Consider the following 18,116-nt stretch of genomic DNA (forward strand, 5'->3'; position numbering starts at 1 on the left):
CTCGTTTTAACACGGAAACCTAAAAAGAAAAAAGAAAAGATATTAACTCCTGCAGTTGTATATTTTGAATTTTTAGGATAATCGGCTCCAAAGTGGGGACCACATACTCCAAATCGGAGATGTCAATCTACGAGGAATGGGAAGCGAACAGGTTGCAGCTGTTCTACGACAATCAGGGACACACGTGCGTCTCGTTGTCGCAAGACCAGTTGAACCAACCTCACCAGATTTCCAGGTATATCAAATCCATCGATTTTCATAAAAAAAATAAAAACAAAAAAAAACCAGCTAACATATTAAAACAATTATTAACCCATTGATCGAATGATCATATCAATCTGTTAAATCCGTCAGGATCCGAATAACTCTACGATTTTTGTTTTCTTTCTTTCTTTTTTTCAGGCCATCGGAAGTCATGCTCCAATCGTACCAACGAAGATCCTTGGTGATCCGGACGAATTGGAGAGATACCTGGTCCACAGTGTACCTGAGACTTACAACATACGACACGTACAACAGGGTGATGCCAGTTACGACAACGGTTATATGTATTCGCAGGAGTCCGACGTGAGTGCGACGAAACGTGTCGATCAACTACTACTAATGTGCGCTACTACGATCGATGCTGCTATAAATTATTAAAAAAAAAAAAAAAAATAATAATAATAATAATAATAAGAGAGAAAGAAAAAACCGAGTGAACAAAATTCCGAAACGAAACGAACATATTCCGAGCGAAACGAAAAAAAAAATCCCCCCTAGAAAAAACAGCAAACATATTAGAATATCCCATCGCAAATATGCGGATCAGGCGCGTGAATACTATCGGGATATTACACGGGATATTAGAATATAAATGGCGAAATGTGTGTCCCTTCTCTCAAGGCAAGAACCAGTCTCATCATGGATGTGGTACCCAGACGCAACCCCATACCAATTGGAGCGATGCCAGTTATACCGACGGTACCGGTACAAATTCCGGAACTACCGGTCCTCACCATGGACGCCATCGATGTTAATTCACTGCCAGAAATGGAGCGTTTCACCGTCGAGCTTAAGAAGGATATTTACGGCCTTGGGATCACTATAGCCGGCTACGTTTGCGAGAAGGGTGAGAGCCAGTGCTGCTAGAAAACAAAATAAATGAATAAATAAATGAATAAAAATAAAAATAAACGTAATAATAAGATACAACAAATGAATAAAAAGAAAAGTAATGATAATGATAATAATAATAATAATAATAATAATAATAATAATAATAATAAAAAAGACGTGCACAAAAATAAACATATATTGCGCGAGGATCACAGAGGACGGTTGGTAATGATTTTTCAGAGGAACTTTCGGGGATCTTTGTCAAGAGCATAAGCGAGGGTAGCGCGGCAGACTTAAGTAATAAGATACAAATAAACGATAGGATAGTCGAGGTGGATGGTCATTCTCTACAGGGTTATTCGAATCACGAGGCAGTTGAAGTTCTTAGAAGTACCGGGCAGACCGTTGTTCTCTGCTTGGAAAGATATTTACGTGGACCAAAGTACGAACAACTTCAACAAGCGATTGCTGCTAGCGAGCTGAGACTACCTCAGCCAAGTTCACCGTCGATAACTAGCCTACCCAGTTTTCCGATAAGCGCGGTGAGTTCCGCTCATTCGACCTTTTATCATTGACCTTTCTTCACTTTGCAAAAAGATCGTAGATAATAACGAAGTTCATCGTGTTCTTCTTCTTCTTTTTTTTTTTTTCTTTTTTTTTTTCCTTTTTCTTCCAGGATGGTGACACCACTACCGAGATAGAGCCTGAAGGTGAATCGCATACTACCGTAGACAGTGCCGTACTTCAAGAAGCAGATCGTGAAATAAGTGTTACGGATGAGTTCGACGAAGCTACCAACGTTGAAGCACTTTTAAGCGATCCTTCGAGCGAACTCACATCACAAATTCGTGCGGCCATAAAATCGAAATGGCAAAAGATCGTAGGCCCTGATACCGAGATAGTGGTATGCATAAATACGCATGAATTATTTATCACAAAATGCAATAATACAAAGATTGTTATATCTGATGATGATAATAATAATAATAACAACACTCGTTGCTAACATTCTCTATTAATAGGTAGCACAGTTGAAGAAATTTGCTGAAGGTAGCGGTCTTGGGATTAGTTTAGAAGGTACGGTGGATGTTGAAAATGGACAAGAAGTGAGGCCTCATCATTATATACGTTCGATTCTACCTGAAGGACCTGTCGGTCAAAATGGTACGTTGCGATCGGGAGATGAATTGCTGGAGGTAAGATTTATTTAATTATCGTTTGTTATGTATCGATGATTATCTGAAGAAATAATAAAAAATAAAAGAGAAAGAAAGAGATAATTAACGCAAAGAATTTAAATGTTCCTCAAGGTAAATGGTTACCGTTTGCTCGGTATAAATCATATGGAAGTAGTTAGCGTTTTGAAAGAATTGCCTATACACGTTCGTATGGTTTGCGGAAGAAATGTAGCCTCGCAGGATCCATTGTGTCCTATCGACACTGCTCAACATCAGGCAGCTTTTCAGACTAGAGTAAGTTAACAAATGTTATTTAATATTTATCGATTATAAGAACATTTTCGTCGATAACAATACGAATAAAACAAAAATGAAATACAGAGTATTCTCGGTGGATCCCTTCAAAATCTTTTACCAACAATGGATCGACTGGTAAAGGCGAAATCTGACGGATCCTTAGCTTCAACTACAACGACTGCAACAGTTACTGACGCTAGCTTGAACAAAATGAAATCACGATCATTGGAGCCGTTAACGGGTTTAGCTATGTGGAGCTCAGAGCCGCAAATCATTGAGCTGGTTAAAGGAGAGAGGGGCCTTGGGTTCTCCATTTTGGATTATCAGGTATATGAAAAAAGTTGTATGAATCCTCGACTTGTTTGTATCGAGATTTGAGAATCCAGATTTTTTTATTTTCCAGACTAGTGATTAAGTTAATCAAATCTTTAAATTAATCATCCGACTAATGCCTACAGTTCTATTAAAAATGGAGTAATGTCTATCCTCAAATACGATATATTTGTAATATAACGTTATATTGTATTATTTATATAGATCTATAAATTCTAAAGAAAGAAATAGTATAATACAGTATTAATATTATATACTATTATACAGTATAATACAACATTATACAGTCTAATATAGTATTATAAAGTATAATATAGTATTAATATTATACAGTATTATGCAATATAATATATCATTTATATGCAAATATAAAAGATAATATAAAATTATTCAATATTATATCGTATAGAGATCTCTATAAATAATATAATATTGCAAATTATAAAATATAAATATTATACACAGAATATAGATAATATATAGAATAAATATATATATATATATATATATATATATATATATATATATACATATACATACAGGGTGTCCAAAAATAATAAATCATAAATATCTTTAAAAACATACATTTTTCAATGAATCATTTTCGGACGTAAGTTTTTATGAATCTTTTTCATCTATTTGATCTCAATAATATATAGTATAAGTATAGTTCCATTTTTTTTGGACACCTCCTTATATATATAAATCTTCTTTTTTCTTGTCTTTTTCATATAATATCACATTGTATTTATTTGTACAGGATCCAATGAACCCCAACGAAACTGTGATAGTAATAAGATCGCTCGTTCCTGGTGGTGTGGCACAAGTCGATGGTCAACTTATACCAGGTGATCGGCTTCTGTTTGTGAACGATATCGCTTTAGAGAATGCAACTCTCGACCAAGCTGTGCAGGCTCTGAAAGGTGCACCAAAAGGAACCGTACGCATTGGAGTGGCCAAGCCGTTACCCATACCAGATAGTATCGTACAGGTGAGCGATCAAGAAGATCCGATCGAGACCACGACGGATAGAGATAACGAGGAAGCTACGCGCTCGATCATGGATAGCCATAAGCAGAGGCGAGAATATTTTCGAGAGCGTAAAGTGAACGTAATCGAACCACCTCATCATATGGATTTGATCGATGGTCTTAAACATCTTCATAATCTCGTCAAATCCGAAAGCTTTTGAGATCGATCGATGTTATGAATCAAATCTAATTTGATTCTTTGATGAATCTTTTTCTTCCTTTTTTTACCTTTATATATATATATATATGTATATGTATATGTATATGTATATGTATATGTATATGTATATGTATATGTATATGTATATGTATATGTATATGTATATATATATATATATATGCATTTTCGTTCTTCGCGTAACCTTCGAGACTGATGATATTAACGTTTTGTTATCATGTTGTCTTATTTTTTTATCATCGAAATTTCGAATGCAACGAAACTGCATATGCAGTTTTTGTTTCAACGAACTCGGCCTGTTTTTGTATATTTTTTATATTATTGAAAATAACAGCATCGTGATCGCTGAAATGATCAAACAATAACTTCTCTATTCCTTTTTTTGTTTTAATTTCTTGTTCATTTTTTTTTTTTCTTTTTTTATTCATCATTGTAACAAGAAGAGAGAGAAACGAAGACCTTAGTCATAATCTATTTGTTAGTTTTTTAACAACGTGCAATAACTATCGTTGCATCTTTTTGTTGCAACGTTGCATTCTTGTGGGGAAAAAATCTAAATATTACATCGACTCAATATGGCTTTACGATAACTGGGATATATGTCCTTCCTATCCACATTCGCTATTGTTTGTTTTTGTCCTTTTTCTTTCTTTTATTTTCCTTCTCCCTCATCATGCATGTTTTGCTTTTTATGTCTAGCTTATGCGCCACTATTCATTCGATATCATATTCAATTCTAATTTAGCTATTAGTGCATATATTTTTTCTTTATGTTTAATTTTTTTATACATTAATTACAAATAAAGTATATACATACATACATACATACATATATACATATATATGTGTGTATGTATATGAAAGAAAAAAGAAAAACCACACACAAACAAATTAAACAAATTTTAACAAATTTCATTACATATAAGTAAACAATCTTATTATAACAACAAACCTTTTCCTATGCACTTGCATACATTTATAAAACTAAAAATCATTACAGTGTGTCTATGGAAATAGGAAAGTAAATTTGAAGAAAAAAAAAAAAAGAAAAAGAAAAAATAAAAAGAAAAAGAACAACAAAAAAGTTACATGTAAATCAAACACACTATAAATAAATAGGGTGCCGTGATCATTGTTTTTTTTTTTGTTTATCCGAATCCTATTCATCCTTTTCCATCATAGTTAATACCTTTAAGATTTAGTCAATGTTTACATCTCATTACTGACATACTTTTCTTTCTTTCTTATTTTCCTTTTCTACTTCATTTATTTTATTTTTTCTTCCATTGCCTCCTTCCAACGAGAGAGCACGAAAGCTTTCAAATATTTGACAAAGTCAATTACGTAAAAGTAAACTTTAATTTTACGTAGTGAAGAACTGAACAACATTTTTAACTCTTTATAACCTAATTGTTTTCTTTCGTCTTTTAAACAAGAGCAAGTAATACATACTATGAAATTTATACTTGGTAAATATTAACAATTAATAATAAAGTTAAATAACGTTATATAAAGAGTTGAAAAAGTAACGAAGTAAATGTTAACTTAATATTTCAACATTATGATTTAATACACAGGCGTACCAACCTAACCTATATTTCCGGACACATTCTCTCTCTTTTTCTCTTCTGAGAGAAATGACCGGACTAAATGAATTTTCCCTTCCGTTCTTTTTAAGCATATAAGCTTACAATTAGTCACAAGAAACGAAGAAGAGAGAGAGACAGAAAGAGAGAGAGAGAGAGAGAGAGAGAGAGAGAGAGAGAGAGAGAGAGAGAGAGAGAGAGAATAAAATATTAAGAATTTTTCTCTTTCTTTCTCCTTCTTTTTCTCTTTCTCTCTTTTTCTCTTTCACTCTCCGTATAATCTCTCGTTTCTACGTCGTTTTTTTTATATTATAACCAAAAAGAATTTAAACAGTTTGGCGCGTAAAATTCGCGCGGAAATGATTCAACCTAACCTAACTCCTTAAATCGTCCTTCGATCGTCTTTTGTTATTATTTCTTACCGTGCGTCGTGTAAGAAGAAATACAAAGAGTATCGTGAAATTAATATGAGAGGGAACAAAAGAAAAAGTAAAATAATGAAATGAAAAGGAAGGAAAAAAAAAAGGAGAGCCGGGAGGACGTGAGAAAAAAAAAAGACAAAAAGAGAAAAATGATTTTCGGGATTCGGTATGTTGGAATGCGGATGATCTCGTGTTCGAATCGGTGCTACTTACAGCCTAACGATGGTCTTTAAATATGTCGTGCTGCAGCAGCCCCTTAAGTAAGTACATAAATAAAACGATTGTAATAGTGAATGAAAGTTGCCTGGTAGAGAGTAGCTGATCGAAATAATAATAATAAGATTATAATAATAATGATAATTATGAACGTTTTCTTTCGATACATCTCTCTCACACATCTCCTCCCCCAAAATATAAAGTAGAAACAATAAAAACATTAAAGAAAACATAGGTTAGGTTATACTGTTTTCACGACAAACGCTCACACACACACGGACACGGATATGTAATTTATTTATTTTTTTTTGTCTTTTTGAGATTTTTTTTCTTTTTTTATAGTTTTAATTAAGGACTCACCTCTTTTTTCTATAATATGTATATGCATATACGTATACACACATATATATATACGTATGTATGTATGTATATTTATATATATATTATATTTCATATTTGTCTTTTTGCAGTCGGACGATTAGGAAAAAGAAAAAAAAGAAAATAAAGAAAAAAATCTGAAGAAACAAATGACAGAAAAACAATCGATCAAATTGATTAGGTACAAGAGTGAGAGCGAGAGAATTATTGTGTGAGTTAGAAAAAGACAGACGGACGGACGGACAAACCAAAAGAGAGAGAAAGAGAGAGAGACTGCGTCGAATACATAAGTTAGATAAAGACAGAACAAAAATATTGTACAATTGGAACGAATGAATGAATGTATGAATGAGAAAGAAAAAAAAAGAGCGAGAGAGAGAGAGAGAGAGAGAGAGAGAGAGAGAAGGTGGGAGGGATGGAAAAAGAGAGAACGAGGCAAGTAATTGAAAAAAGAAAAAAAACAAAAATCTAACGTACAAAAATCCATATCTATTTTTTTTCTAAGCAAATTTTTATAGCCAACACAAATCCTTGTCACTCACCCCCCACCCCTAACCCCGACCATCACTTTTACCCTCAGCCCACCCCCTTTTCTTCGTTTTTTTTTCTTTCTCTCTCGTCGTAAATTACTCTCGATCACAAAGCTCGTATGTCAATCTTTTCACCTTTTCGTAGAGCTCTACTACCATACAACTACTGTGTACTACTTCTACTTCTATCACTGTTACTACTACTACTACTAATCTACTATTACCATACCATACTACTGTACTATTTTTACTTCTTCTACTTCAATAACTACTACTAATACTACTATTATCATACCATACTACTGTACTATTTTTACTTCTTCTACTTCTATTAGTACTATTAATACCATATCACTACTATGTATTATTTTTACTTTTATTATTTCTATTATTAGTATTATTAGTATCATACAACTACTGTGTATTATTTTTATTTTTATTATTTCTATTACTAGTACTGTTAGTAGCATACTAACTACTGCTGTATACTTTTACTACTTCTACTATTACTATTACTATTTATTACTTTTACTACTACTATTATTATTATTATTATTATTATTATTATTATTATTATCTATTACTTTTATTTTTATTATTTCTATCAACGTAGATCTTACTATTACTACTGCTACTACTACTACTACTGCTACTGTTACTATTACTACTGCTACTACTAATACTACTCCTAATACTATTACTTCTATCACCATCACCACTACTACTCACTGGCACCTTTCTTCACTATTATCAAAAGGCTCGTGAGACCGAACGTACCAATACCGAACGTTTAAACCTGAATCACATTCACTGACTGACTACCATCCTGACTGACTATTTACCCTAATTAATTACCGCCCTAATTAGAGTCGAACATCTATTTGCAAAAAAGAATAAAAAGGGGCGATACACGTCTAAACTCATCCATAATGGTAACTCGCCTGTATGGATATAAACATACAAAACGCACGCAAATTACGTAACAATATCGATATCTCCAAAGGCTTCCTTTTTTTTATCTTCTTCATTGCTTCTCGATACTTACTTTCACGTGTGCGATGATATGATTAAAGAAAAAAAAAGTTAAAAAAAAAGAAAAGAAAAAACGAAGAAAAGATAAGTGCAGTTCGAATTTAGAGTTCTTTTTTCTTTCCATGCTGAGTCTCGAAGGCACGCGCGAGAATTTCTCGATATTTTTTTAAAGAAAAAAAAAAAAAAAAAAAGAAAAAAAAATCCATCCACTAGAACTCACCCTATAAAACCTCCCCTACCCACCCTTCTCTCTCTCTCTCTCTCTCTCTCTCTCTTTTTTTCTCTCTCTCTTTTCACTAACCAACTTACAATCCTTTCACATTTTTCTGGTACGCACATAATTGCAGCTTTGCATTTTTGAGATTGATATAAGTCTGATTTATTTAGAAAGAAGATAAAGAATATTGAATTAAGAAATATTATTTTGTTGATTAATATTATTTTGTTAAGAAAAGAAGAAGAAGAAGAAGAAGAAGAAGGACTTATAACAGTTTTAAGAATGATGGCTCGATTATATATAACATCTTCTTTTTAGAATTTTCTTCTTTTTCTTTGTCTTTGTTTCTCTTTTTTTTTATTTCTTTATTTTATTTTTTTTTGTTTATTTCCTTATTTTATTCATTCATATGTTTAGCTCGTTAACCCTCTATAACTTTAATTAACGTTTTTTGTTTCGCGATTAAAAACAAATAATTATTTAATATGAAAGTTATAATAATGTATATAATTATAAGTTATAATTAGTAGATAATTTTTTACTATGATTCATAACATTATAGTATAATTTTTATATATATATATATAATAAAAATAATATACTATAATATTATAAATCATAGTATAGATTATATATTAAGTGTGATATATAATATAGTTTATATACATGATCATTATATAGTATATAACTTATATTAAAATTAACATTCATAAATTAACTAATAATTAATATATCATTTATTACAAATTTCAAAGTTACATAATGTGTAATAGAGGGTTAATATATATACCTGTACTACACGTATGTACACACACATATATCTCCATTTTCTTTATCTTTCTCCCTTATTTTTCTTTTCACCTTTCGCATAGACGCGTTTAGCGTATCTTTCTAATCCTGTATTGCTTAGAATTGCGACAATCGTATACGTCAGAAACGAGTTTGATTTTATAATCGAACGGATAAACGTGTAACCGCATAGGAATAATAATAATAATAATAATAACAATAATAATAATAAAATAATAAAATAATAATAATAATTATAATAATAATAATAGCAATAATAATTATTATAAACATACTAACATTAATAATAATAATAATAATCATAATAATAATATTAATATTAATGATAATAATAATAATGTTTCTATTTTTATATGACGAAGCAACAACGATGAATACGATCCATTTTTAATTATTAATTATTAATTATTATTATTATTATTATTATTATTATTATTATTATTATTATTATTATTATTATTATTATTTATTATTATTTGTTATTATTGTTATTGTTATTATTATTGTTATTATCATTGTTATTATTATTATTGTTATTATTATTATTATTATTATTATTATTATTATTATTATTATTATTATTATTATTATTATTATTCGTCGAACGATCGAACGTTTCTGTCAGCACGTCCGTCAGAAATATCGTGAGTACGAATGGTTCCTTTTCTTTCGTTCTTCTCAATAATTTTTATTGTTAATAAAACGTTTTTTAATTAACAATTCTACGTTGAATTGAATTAAATGTACAAATTATAAAGAATGGAGAGATATTAAAATCTTTCTTTTCTTTTTTTCTTTCATCGTAATTAAAAGTTTTGTTTATTATGATTAAATTCGATAAATAGAAATAAATGAAAAATGAAGAATGAATGTTTCCTTTTTTTTCTTTTTTTTTATTATTATTATTAAAAATTTGTTTGTCGATTATAAATAATATAGCAATTTACACTCTCCTTTTTAAAGTGAAATTTTACGCAAGAAGAGTAGAAAAATTTGTTTATTACATCTTTCGTTCTGATTGCAAGTAACGTCCAAGTATTAATACAATTTTTAATGAATTAAGAAATTATTATCGATAAGATCGATAAGAGTATATCTAAATTTTTTTTATGTCATCCTTATATAGAAAATGTTCTCGTTGGGAATTGTTTAGAAATGAATGCTTTTCGATGGACGCGTTAGATTAGAAAATGAAAAATGAAGATAATCGGAATCTTTCTTTTTTTTTCTTCTTCCTCTTTTCTCTTTTATTTATCATCCTGATTAAAGGTTTTTGTTTGTTTCCAAAATGTTTACTGGACGTAAACTTGGAGTAAAAAAAAAGAAAAAAATAATAAAAGAAAGAAAGAAAGAAAGAAAAAAGAGAAAAAGAATGTAGAACGAGAGATAACGCAACGAAACCTTTCGTACTCGATCGAGTCAAGGTGAAATCTTTATTTCGTTGGATTCGATTCGAATTAGTAATTGAAATTAATTAGTGGAACGATGCGGCTCTCGAATTTCAATGAGTTTCAATTCCGGAGTGTATCGAGCGCTTTTATCTAGTTGGAATGGAAGGATAATTAATTACCGAAACGTATCGGTGAAAGCGATGATGTTGTACATTGCACAAGGTTCAAACCTTTATTTAGTATGCACCTGCGCAGGTGAATTGTCGAATGACGTCGACATCACGATCGCGTAACGTATCTTTAACGTTTAACGTGTCGGATAACTCTTTTCATTGAAAAACCACACCGTGTTAAAGATAGTACATATGTACGATACATATACGTATCATGGGTCTTTTATATATCTCTATACAAAATGCTATTTTACCTTGACTCGAATTCCCGCCTCTCTTTCAGCTATCGCTAAAAATATCGAAGATATATGATATCGATCGGTGAATAAATATATATGCGTATATATGTATGTATATTTTTTTACATAATTTTTTTATGTAAACATATACATATATGTTTGTACGTATATATAGACATATATGTGTGTGTATGATTGTGTGTGTATGTGTGTGTGTGTGTATGTGCGTGCGCGCGTTAATCCTCCGTAATTACAATTTGTTATCATTTTATCTTTTGTAATAAATACGATATTATGAAATAGAGTAGATAATCGAAGCGAATAATTCGAATGTTGAAAATTAATCTTCTTCTTTTTTTTTTTCTTTTTTTTCTTCCTTTCTCTTTTTTTAATAACAATACTATTTCGTTTAATTAATTAAAGATATATTTTTCCCTTTGTAATATTTTTTCATTCTATATATTTTGTTAATAAATCCGATGGAATGGGGTGTGATAAATAAATTCGATTAATAAAAATCATATTTTTCTAATCGATCGTTTAAAAAATGTATTTAAAAAAAAAAAAAGAGAAAAAATTACGAAACGAAACAAAGAACAATTAATTACAGAGGATTAATATTCTATTTGCAATTTAGTAGTGCTTATTAGAAGAAAGAAAAGAACAAAATAAATTAGAAAATAGTACGCCGTGTGGAATGAATTATAAAAAGCGTATTATCAGCGCTTATCGCGATAATTATTATTACTTATTATTATTTTATATAATTAAATTCAATTTAATAGTAATTTGCACGCGAGAATATCACTACATGATTTTCAATCTAATATTCATCTCTCCTTTTTTTTCACTTTTCAGAACGACGGATAAATGCCTGAAAGATACGAACAGCTGACCAACGCCAGGACAAGTTTAACAAAAAAAAAAAAAAAATCGACCAAAAATTATACCAAAAGAGATGAGAAATTAAACGAATCTCCTCCTTTCTCTGCACGTTTTAATAATAACGATAATGAATATACGAAGCTCTACAGAATACAATCGTAATATATACAATATACATATACATATATATACATACATATATCTATATACATGACGTATACATACATACATATACATATATATATACATATATACATATATGTATGTATATATGTGTATATATATATATATAATTATATACATATCCATCTCTAAACTTTGTTGTCTAATTGTGAAATCCTAAACTCTCTCTTTCTCTCTCTCTCTCTCTCTCTCTCTCTCTGTCTTTCTTTCTCTATCTCTCTTTCTCTGTCTCTCTTTCTCTCTATTACTTTGTCTCTCTTCATAATAGTTTTAATCATTTTATCAATTCATTTTTCTTATTTTTCTCTAAACAAATTTTTTCAGCGTTCGATAAAATTATGTATATATGTACATATACATATCCATTTTTGAAGTTAGTCGTGAATGTGAAATCCTATATGAAAACTATTTCTCTTTCTATCATTTTCTCTCTTTCTCTCTCTCTCTCTCTCTCTTTCTCTCTCTTCTTTAATAACTTTTATCTATTTCATTTTTCCTATCTTTTTTTAAACAATATTTTCAGCGTTCAACGAAAATATTTATCTATATATATATAGATACACATACATACCTCTTTGAAGTTTATTGTGGCCATGAAATCCTATACAGTACTATCTCTCTCTCTCTCTCTCTCTCTCTCTCTCTCTCTCTCTCTCTCTCTCTCTCTCTCTCTCTCTCTCTGTCTGTCTTCTTCTCTTTCCTCCTTTCACAATATTTTTCATTCATTTTTCGAATCTATCTTTTCCATATTTTTCCATCAAATATTTTTCAGCATTCAACAATAAAAGTATGTACATATATATATCTATCGGTTCGAATAACATAGGTAAGTGTCAAACGATATACCTTTTCCCTTGCATTCCGATTAAATTCGTCGCGAAAATGGAGACGGACGAAAAGAAGAGAAAAAGAAGAAAAAAGATAGAAGAAATCGAAAATAGAAAAAAAAATAAATACAAGGGAAGAGAAACAAAAATAAAAAAGAAAAAAAAAAGAAAAAGGAATAAAAGACAAATAAAGACTCGAATAGAAGAAGGATGTTACAGGGGATTGAAATGATACAGGATGAAATCCGAAGATCGATGATACGCTGTCCGAAGGATTAAAACAAACATCGATGGATCGTCGTTTTGACGAAAAACTTGAAAGTTACATGTAGACTTTCTGTGTGTGCGTGTATATGTATGTTTGTTTGATATACATATACTCTGTCTCTCTCTCTCTCTCTCTCTCTTTCTCTTTCTTTCTTTCCATCTCTCTCTCTCTCTCTCTCTCTCTCTCTCTCTCTCTTTCTCTCTCTCTCTCTCTCTCTCTCTCTCTCTTCTCTCTGTCTTTTATATATATGTATGTACATATTGTTTTTGAACGATAGCCTAGGTACACAGAATATATTTTGTACGTCACCGAAGGCACGCTGCAAATAATATCGTTGGCAAGTAGGTTGTGCTCCTAAAAGATATCGGCTCCTCTTCCGGTATTCGCTAATTCGTATTTACATATATATATATATATATATATATATATATATATATATGTATATATATATTTATATATATATACATATACATCCTTCCAATTGAAAGGAAGAAAAAAAGAAAAAAGGAAAAAAAGTTCTTAACACTGCCTTGTGTAAAAATAAAATGCGATTGTACATAATCGATTACTTCGTATTTTTTTATATATACATATATCTATACACTCATATTCCCATCACATTCCCATTTTATATAATTATAATCGTACTTAAATAATTGTTATTTAATATTTTTTCCTTTTTTGATTTTTGATTTTTTTCCTTTCCGTCGGTTTCATCCTACGACCGAGTTTGCCTTATTTTGCAAAGCTCGGACGTTTTTATACGAATATTTTTCCTTTGGTTTTTTTTTTTCTTTTTTTTTATTCTTTTTCATTGTGTAAGATGTAATGAAAAAAAAAAGAAAAAGGAAAAAAAAATAAGAAATATGAAGAACGTATATAACCACGAATGAAAGAAGTTAACCAAAGCCAATAGTCGATTTTACGAGAAACCCTACCTCGCTCGAAAATTAATATTTAAAATAGGCTATAAATAAGGCGACCGCAAGTTTTCTCATAAATCGGCTTGAAGAATCCTTTTTACGATTCACCCCTTTAATAATTTTCTGCTTTTAAAAGTATCGCCATATTTTTTTCTTTCGCTAAATCGAACGAATTATAATATTATTAAGATCCTTATATTATATATTTTATATATATTATATATATATATTTGCTTTATTCCTGTAAGATAGTTAAGTATAAAAGTATTGATTTATTCATTAATTAAATCAAGAGTATTGAATAAAATAAACAAACTAGTAAAAGAAAAGTAGAAATATTCTTTATATATGTATATATATATATATATACATATATACACACACATATATATATATATATATACACACATACGTACTATAATTCAACGAACGAGATGAAGCTAATGCTCTGACTTTTATCTTCCTGGCTGATCAGAGGGTGCCAGCGATCTGTACGGTCCGACGCAGCAGAAGCTTCCCAAACGAGAGTGAAACGACCGATCGTGCAGCCGAGCTAGAAGATTTCCTATCATCGAGATCGGGTAAGTTAGTTGATGTCGAAAGAAAGAACAAGACAATAATAAAATTCTCGAAATGATCGATAAACGAAAAGAACAAAAATTTCTATAAAAAGGAAACGAAAATCCGGAGTATAATGTTCTTAGGTATGACAGATATTTCAACCGGCGTGCAAGCTATTACCGATAAAAAGGAAGAAGATCAGAATCGGAAACAACAACAACAACGTCGACGATATCAACGACAACGTTATGAAGAGGACCAAGAGGAGGAGAAAGGGAAGGAGGAGGAGGAGGAGGAGGAGGATGAAGAGGAGGATCATTGGAAAGACGCTTCACCGTTAACACCGATTTGCAGTCCCACGAAAATAAAACAATTAAAGAAAGAGAAAGCAACGATATTATCGAAGAACGATGAAGAAATCGACTCGTCGAATAGATTTTCTTCGGCTAAGGATAAAATTCTTTCGGAGGAGGAGGTAATCACGCCAACGATAGAGACAATGTCGATCGGTATGGATGGTAAAGAGATTTATGAGATTCCAGACGTGATAACGTGCGTAGAGCAAGCTGCTCCAAAGGTTAAATTAAAGGAGAAAGATAGTGATATTCGTAGAGGGGATGATGTTACGAAGATAGAAAAAGAAAAGGGTAGGGAAGAAGAAACGGTAGGAAAAGTTATCGTCGATTTGTCTGACACGTCGACGTTAAGAAGAAAAAAATCAGACGAAGAGAAAAGGAAATGTCTTAATAGGTACGATAGTTTGGATTCAAGGACACAAAGAGAATCGACGGAAACATTGGATAAATCCGAGGGCTCCTCCGAAAGGATTTCGAAGAAAAGGGTGAGAAGCGAGAGGGAAGATGAGGTTAGTGGTGTTAAAAGGAGATCGAAGAGAAGAGAGACCGAGCGAGATAGAAGATCAAAAGACGGGGAAACGAGTAGGAGGAGATCCAGAGAGGAGAGGAAGAGTCTGAAGGAACAGGAGTGCATCGAGAGGGTCACTCAGTATCTCAGGAAGCATAGCTCGCTAACCGCATTTAACGAGCCAGAGCCGGAGTACTCTTATTCGACGTTCGACGAGGACAGTTCGTTGTTACGTAGTTTGGACGACGAGAGAAAGAAACGAATGGAGTTAGAGGCTGCCGCTAAAAAAGAAAAAGATGAAAAAGAAGAAACAGAAGAAGAGAAGGAGGTTAAATCGAAGGACGATTCAAAGGATACCAAGCTCGTAGAATCGAAAGTTTATGAAGAAAGGAAGATATCGGAGGAGGGTACGATTATAGAATCCGATCGTTTCAGAGAAGGATTTAAAAGGAGTAGAGATAACGTTAGGATAAACGATGAATTAGATGAGATCATAGTAGATCCTATGGATATTAGAAGAAGAACAGAATCCGACGTACTTGTCGAATCTGAAACGGGGACTTTGAGAAAAAGAAGATCGTTGAAACCTTCGATATCGGATACCGAAGTGGTCAAAGCGACTAAACGACCCAGTTCATTGAGAAAAAGGAAAGGTACGGTTTCCAACGAAGCCTCGAAGGAATCTCTTCTCGAGGAATCGAAGAAGGAAGTTAGGATAAGGGAAACGGTACAGGAAATATTCTTCGAGGATAATAGCGATCAATTGTCGACTTTAATACCTGAAATACAATTGGTAAAAGCGAGGATAATTACAGCCGAGGAGGTTGCCACCGCAAGATGTTTCGAGGCTACCGATTTACGAAAAATTGAAATTTATTCCCCTGCCGAAGTTGTTTTTATTCGACAGGATGAAGATACTACTACGATCGATAAAGGAGAAACATCAAGGAAATCTTCTTCCCAATTGCAATTGCCGTTATTAGGTAAATCCGTTTCGGAAAATACTTTAACAAGCGAGGATATGGACGATAATAAAGTTTCCGAGAGAAACATCAAGCCAGAAATTTTATTGGACTTGTCGAAGGTATCCGAAATAGTGGACGATACTATAGTGACGGACAAAGAGAAAGATAATAAAGATAAGAAGGTACTTAGTAGGACAGGTAGTGAAGGTTCAAAGAGATCGTTCATTGGTGCGAAAGGAAAATTCTTTGATGAATGTGCTGTTAAGGTTAGTGCTCTATCGTTGCCTAGTGAACCGGAACCGGAACTGACAGCTCTTCCAGAAGACGTTTTAGTGATTCGAAAAGATGATAACAAATTAGAAGGAAACATATCCAAGGATTTCGATGATAAAGAATCGAGGTAAGCAAGAATTATTTTTTTCGTTTACTTTTTCTTCTTTTTTTTCTTTCTTTCTTTTTAGTTTATTTCTTTGTTTGTTTGTTTGTTTGTTCGTTTCTTTCTTTCTTTCTTTCTTTTTTTTTTTTCCAGAAGTTAAATCCTCCTTCGTAACATGGAATAACGATATAATTTCTAATCCGGTAATGGAGTTAGATAAAATCGCTAACCTAATCGATTACCGGTAAAAGTATGCAAGGTAGGCTTCGAACATCGATTAAAAAAACAACGTGTATACGTAGATATATTGTAAATCTTGTCGGTATCTTAGATTAGGGCTGGATTACACGTGTGCGCTATAGTATAATAAAATAGAAGAATAGAAGATATAGAAGAATTATTTGTCTGTCGAATCTGGGTCATCGAGAATGCCACGAAATGTTTCCATCATTCTCGAAGTCGTACAGAAGAGAGCTTCGTACTACGCATTGCTAATCAAAATAGTATAATGAAATAAGCTTGGTACGATTGGGAACTTCGTAGATAGAATCTAATCGAACTAGAGACGAAAGGTTACGAAGATCGATCGATCGATCGATCGATTGACCGATCGATCGATCGATCGATTATCGAAGCGAGTATAATTCCATACGTCATACGAATCGTATTTCGAAAGCGTATTAATAAGAGAAAAGAGAAAAATGAAAATTTAATAATTTCATTCGAAGTTCACGTTGATTAATTAAAAAATATATATGTATGTATGTATGTATGTATATATGTATGTATGTATAGGAATGAAATTATTTTGAATAACCTTCGTTTCACTTTAGTATTATGTCTAAGCCTTCGTTATATGTAATTCGTTTTCGTATGGAATACATAGTTATGCAAGAGAGACGAGACGACGAACGTATCGATTAAATCGACTGTCGACAATTAACGTGCCATCGTAAAACGAACATACGTAATAAAAAGATTTCTCGGTGTTTCTCCATCGTATTATCTCCGCGATAGAAAAGATCTATACATGTATATATATATATATATATATATATATATATATATATATAAATTATAATGGAACCAATATGTTATAGATGAGTGAATATTTGTGTGTAGAAAAGCACTTATAGATAATAATAGTGTACGATC

At 31.6% G+C, this 18,116-nt stretch overlaps 1 protein-coding gene across 7 annotated transcripts in view; it reads left to right on the forward strand.

Moving 5' to 3' along the window:
• LOC127068219 (inaD-like protein) overlaps positions 1-18,116 on the forward strand; it is a 74,822-nt gene that overhangs the window by 37,934 nt on the left and 18,772 nt on the right. For all 7 annotated transcript variants that reach the window (XM_051004049.1, XM_051004051.1, XM_051004048.1 and 4 more), the window contains 11 exons: positions 77-235; positions 403-567; positions 886-1,111; positions 1,339-1,640; positions 1,775-2,002; positions 2,121-2,294; positions 2,409-2,570; positions 2,658-2,900; positions 3,667-3,897; positions 14,671-14,776; positions 14,900-16,985. In XM_051004049.1, the coding sequence (XP_050860006.1) occupies positions 77-235; positions 403-567; positions 886-1,111; positions 1,339-1,640; positions 1,775-2,002; positions 2,121-2,294; positions 2,409-2,570; positions 2,658-2,900; positions 3,667-3,897; positions 14,671-14,776; positions 14,900-16,985 (4,082 nt within the window). The remainder of the gene's footprint in view (positions 1-76; positions 236-402; positions 568-885; positions 1,112-1,338; positions 1,641-1,774; positions 2,003-2,120; positions 2,295-2,408; positions 2,571-2,657; positions 2,901-3,666; positions 3,898-14,670; positions 14,777-14,899; positions 16,986-18,116) is intronic.

This window comes from Vespula vulgaris, chromosome 12 (assembly GCF_905475345.1).
Source record: "Vespula vulgaris chromosome 12, iyVesVulg1.1, whole genome shotgun sequence".
Lineage (NCBI taxonomy): Eukaryota > Metazoa > Arthropoda > Insecta > Hymenoptera > Vespidae > Vespula > Vespula vulgaris.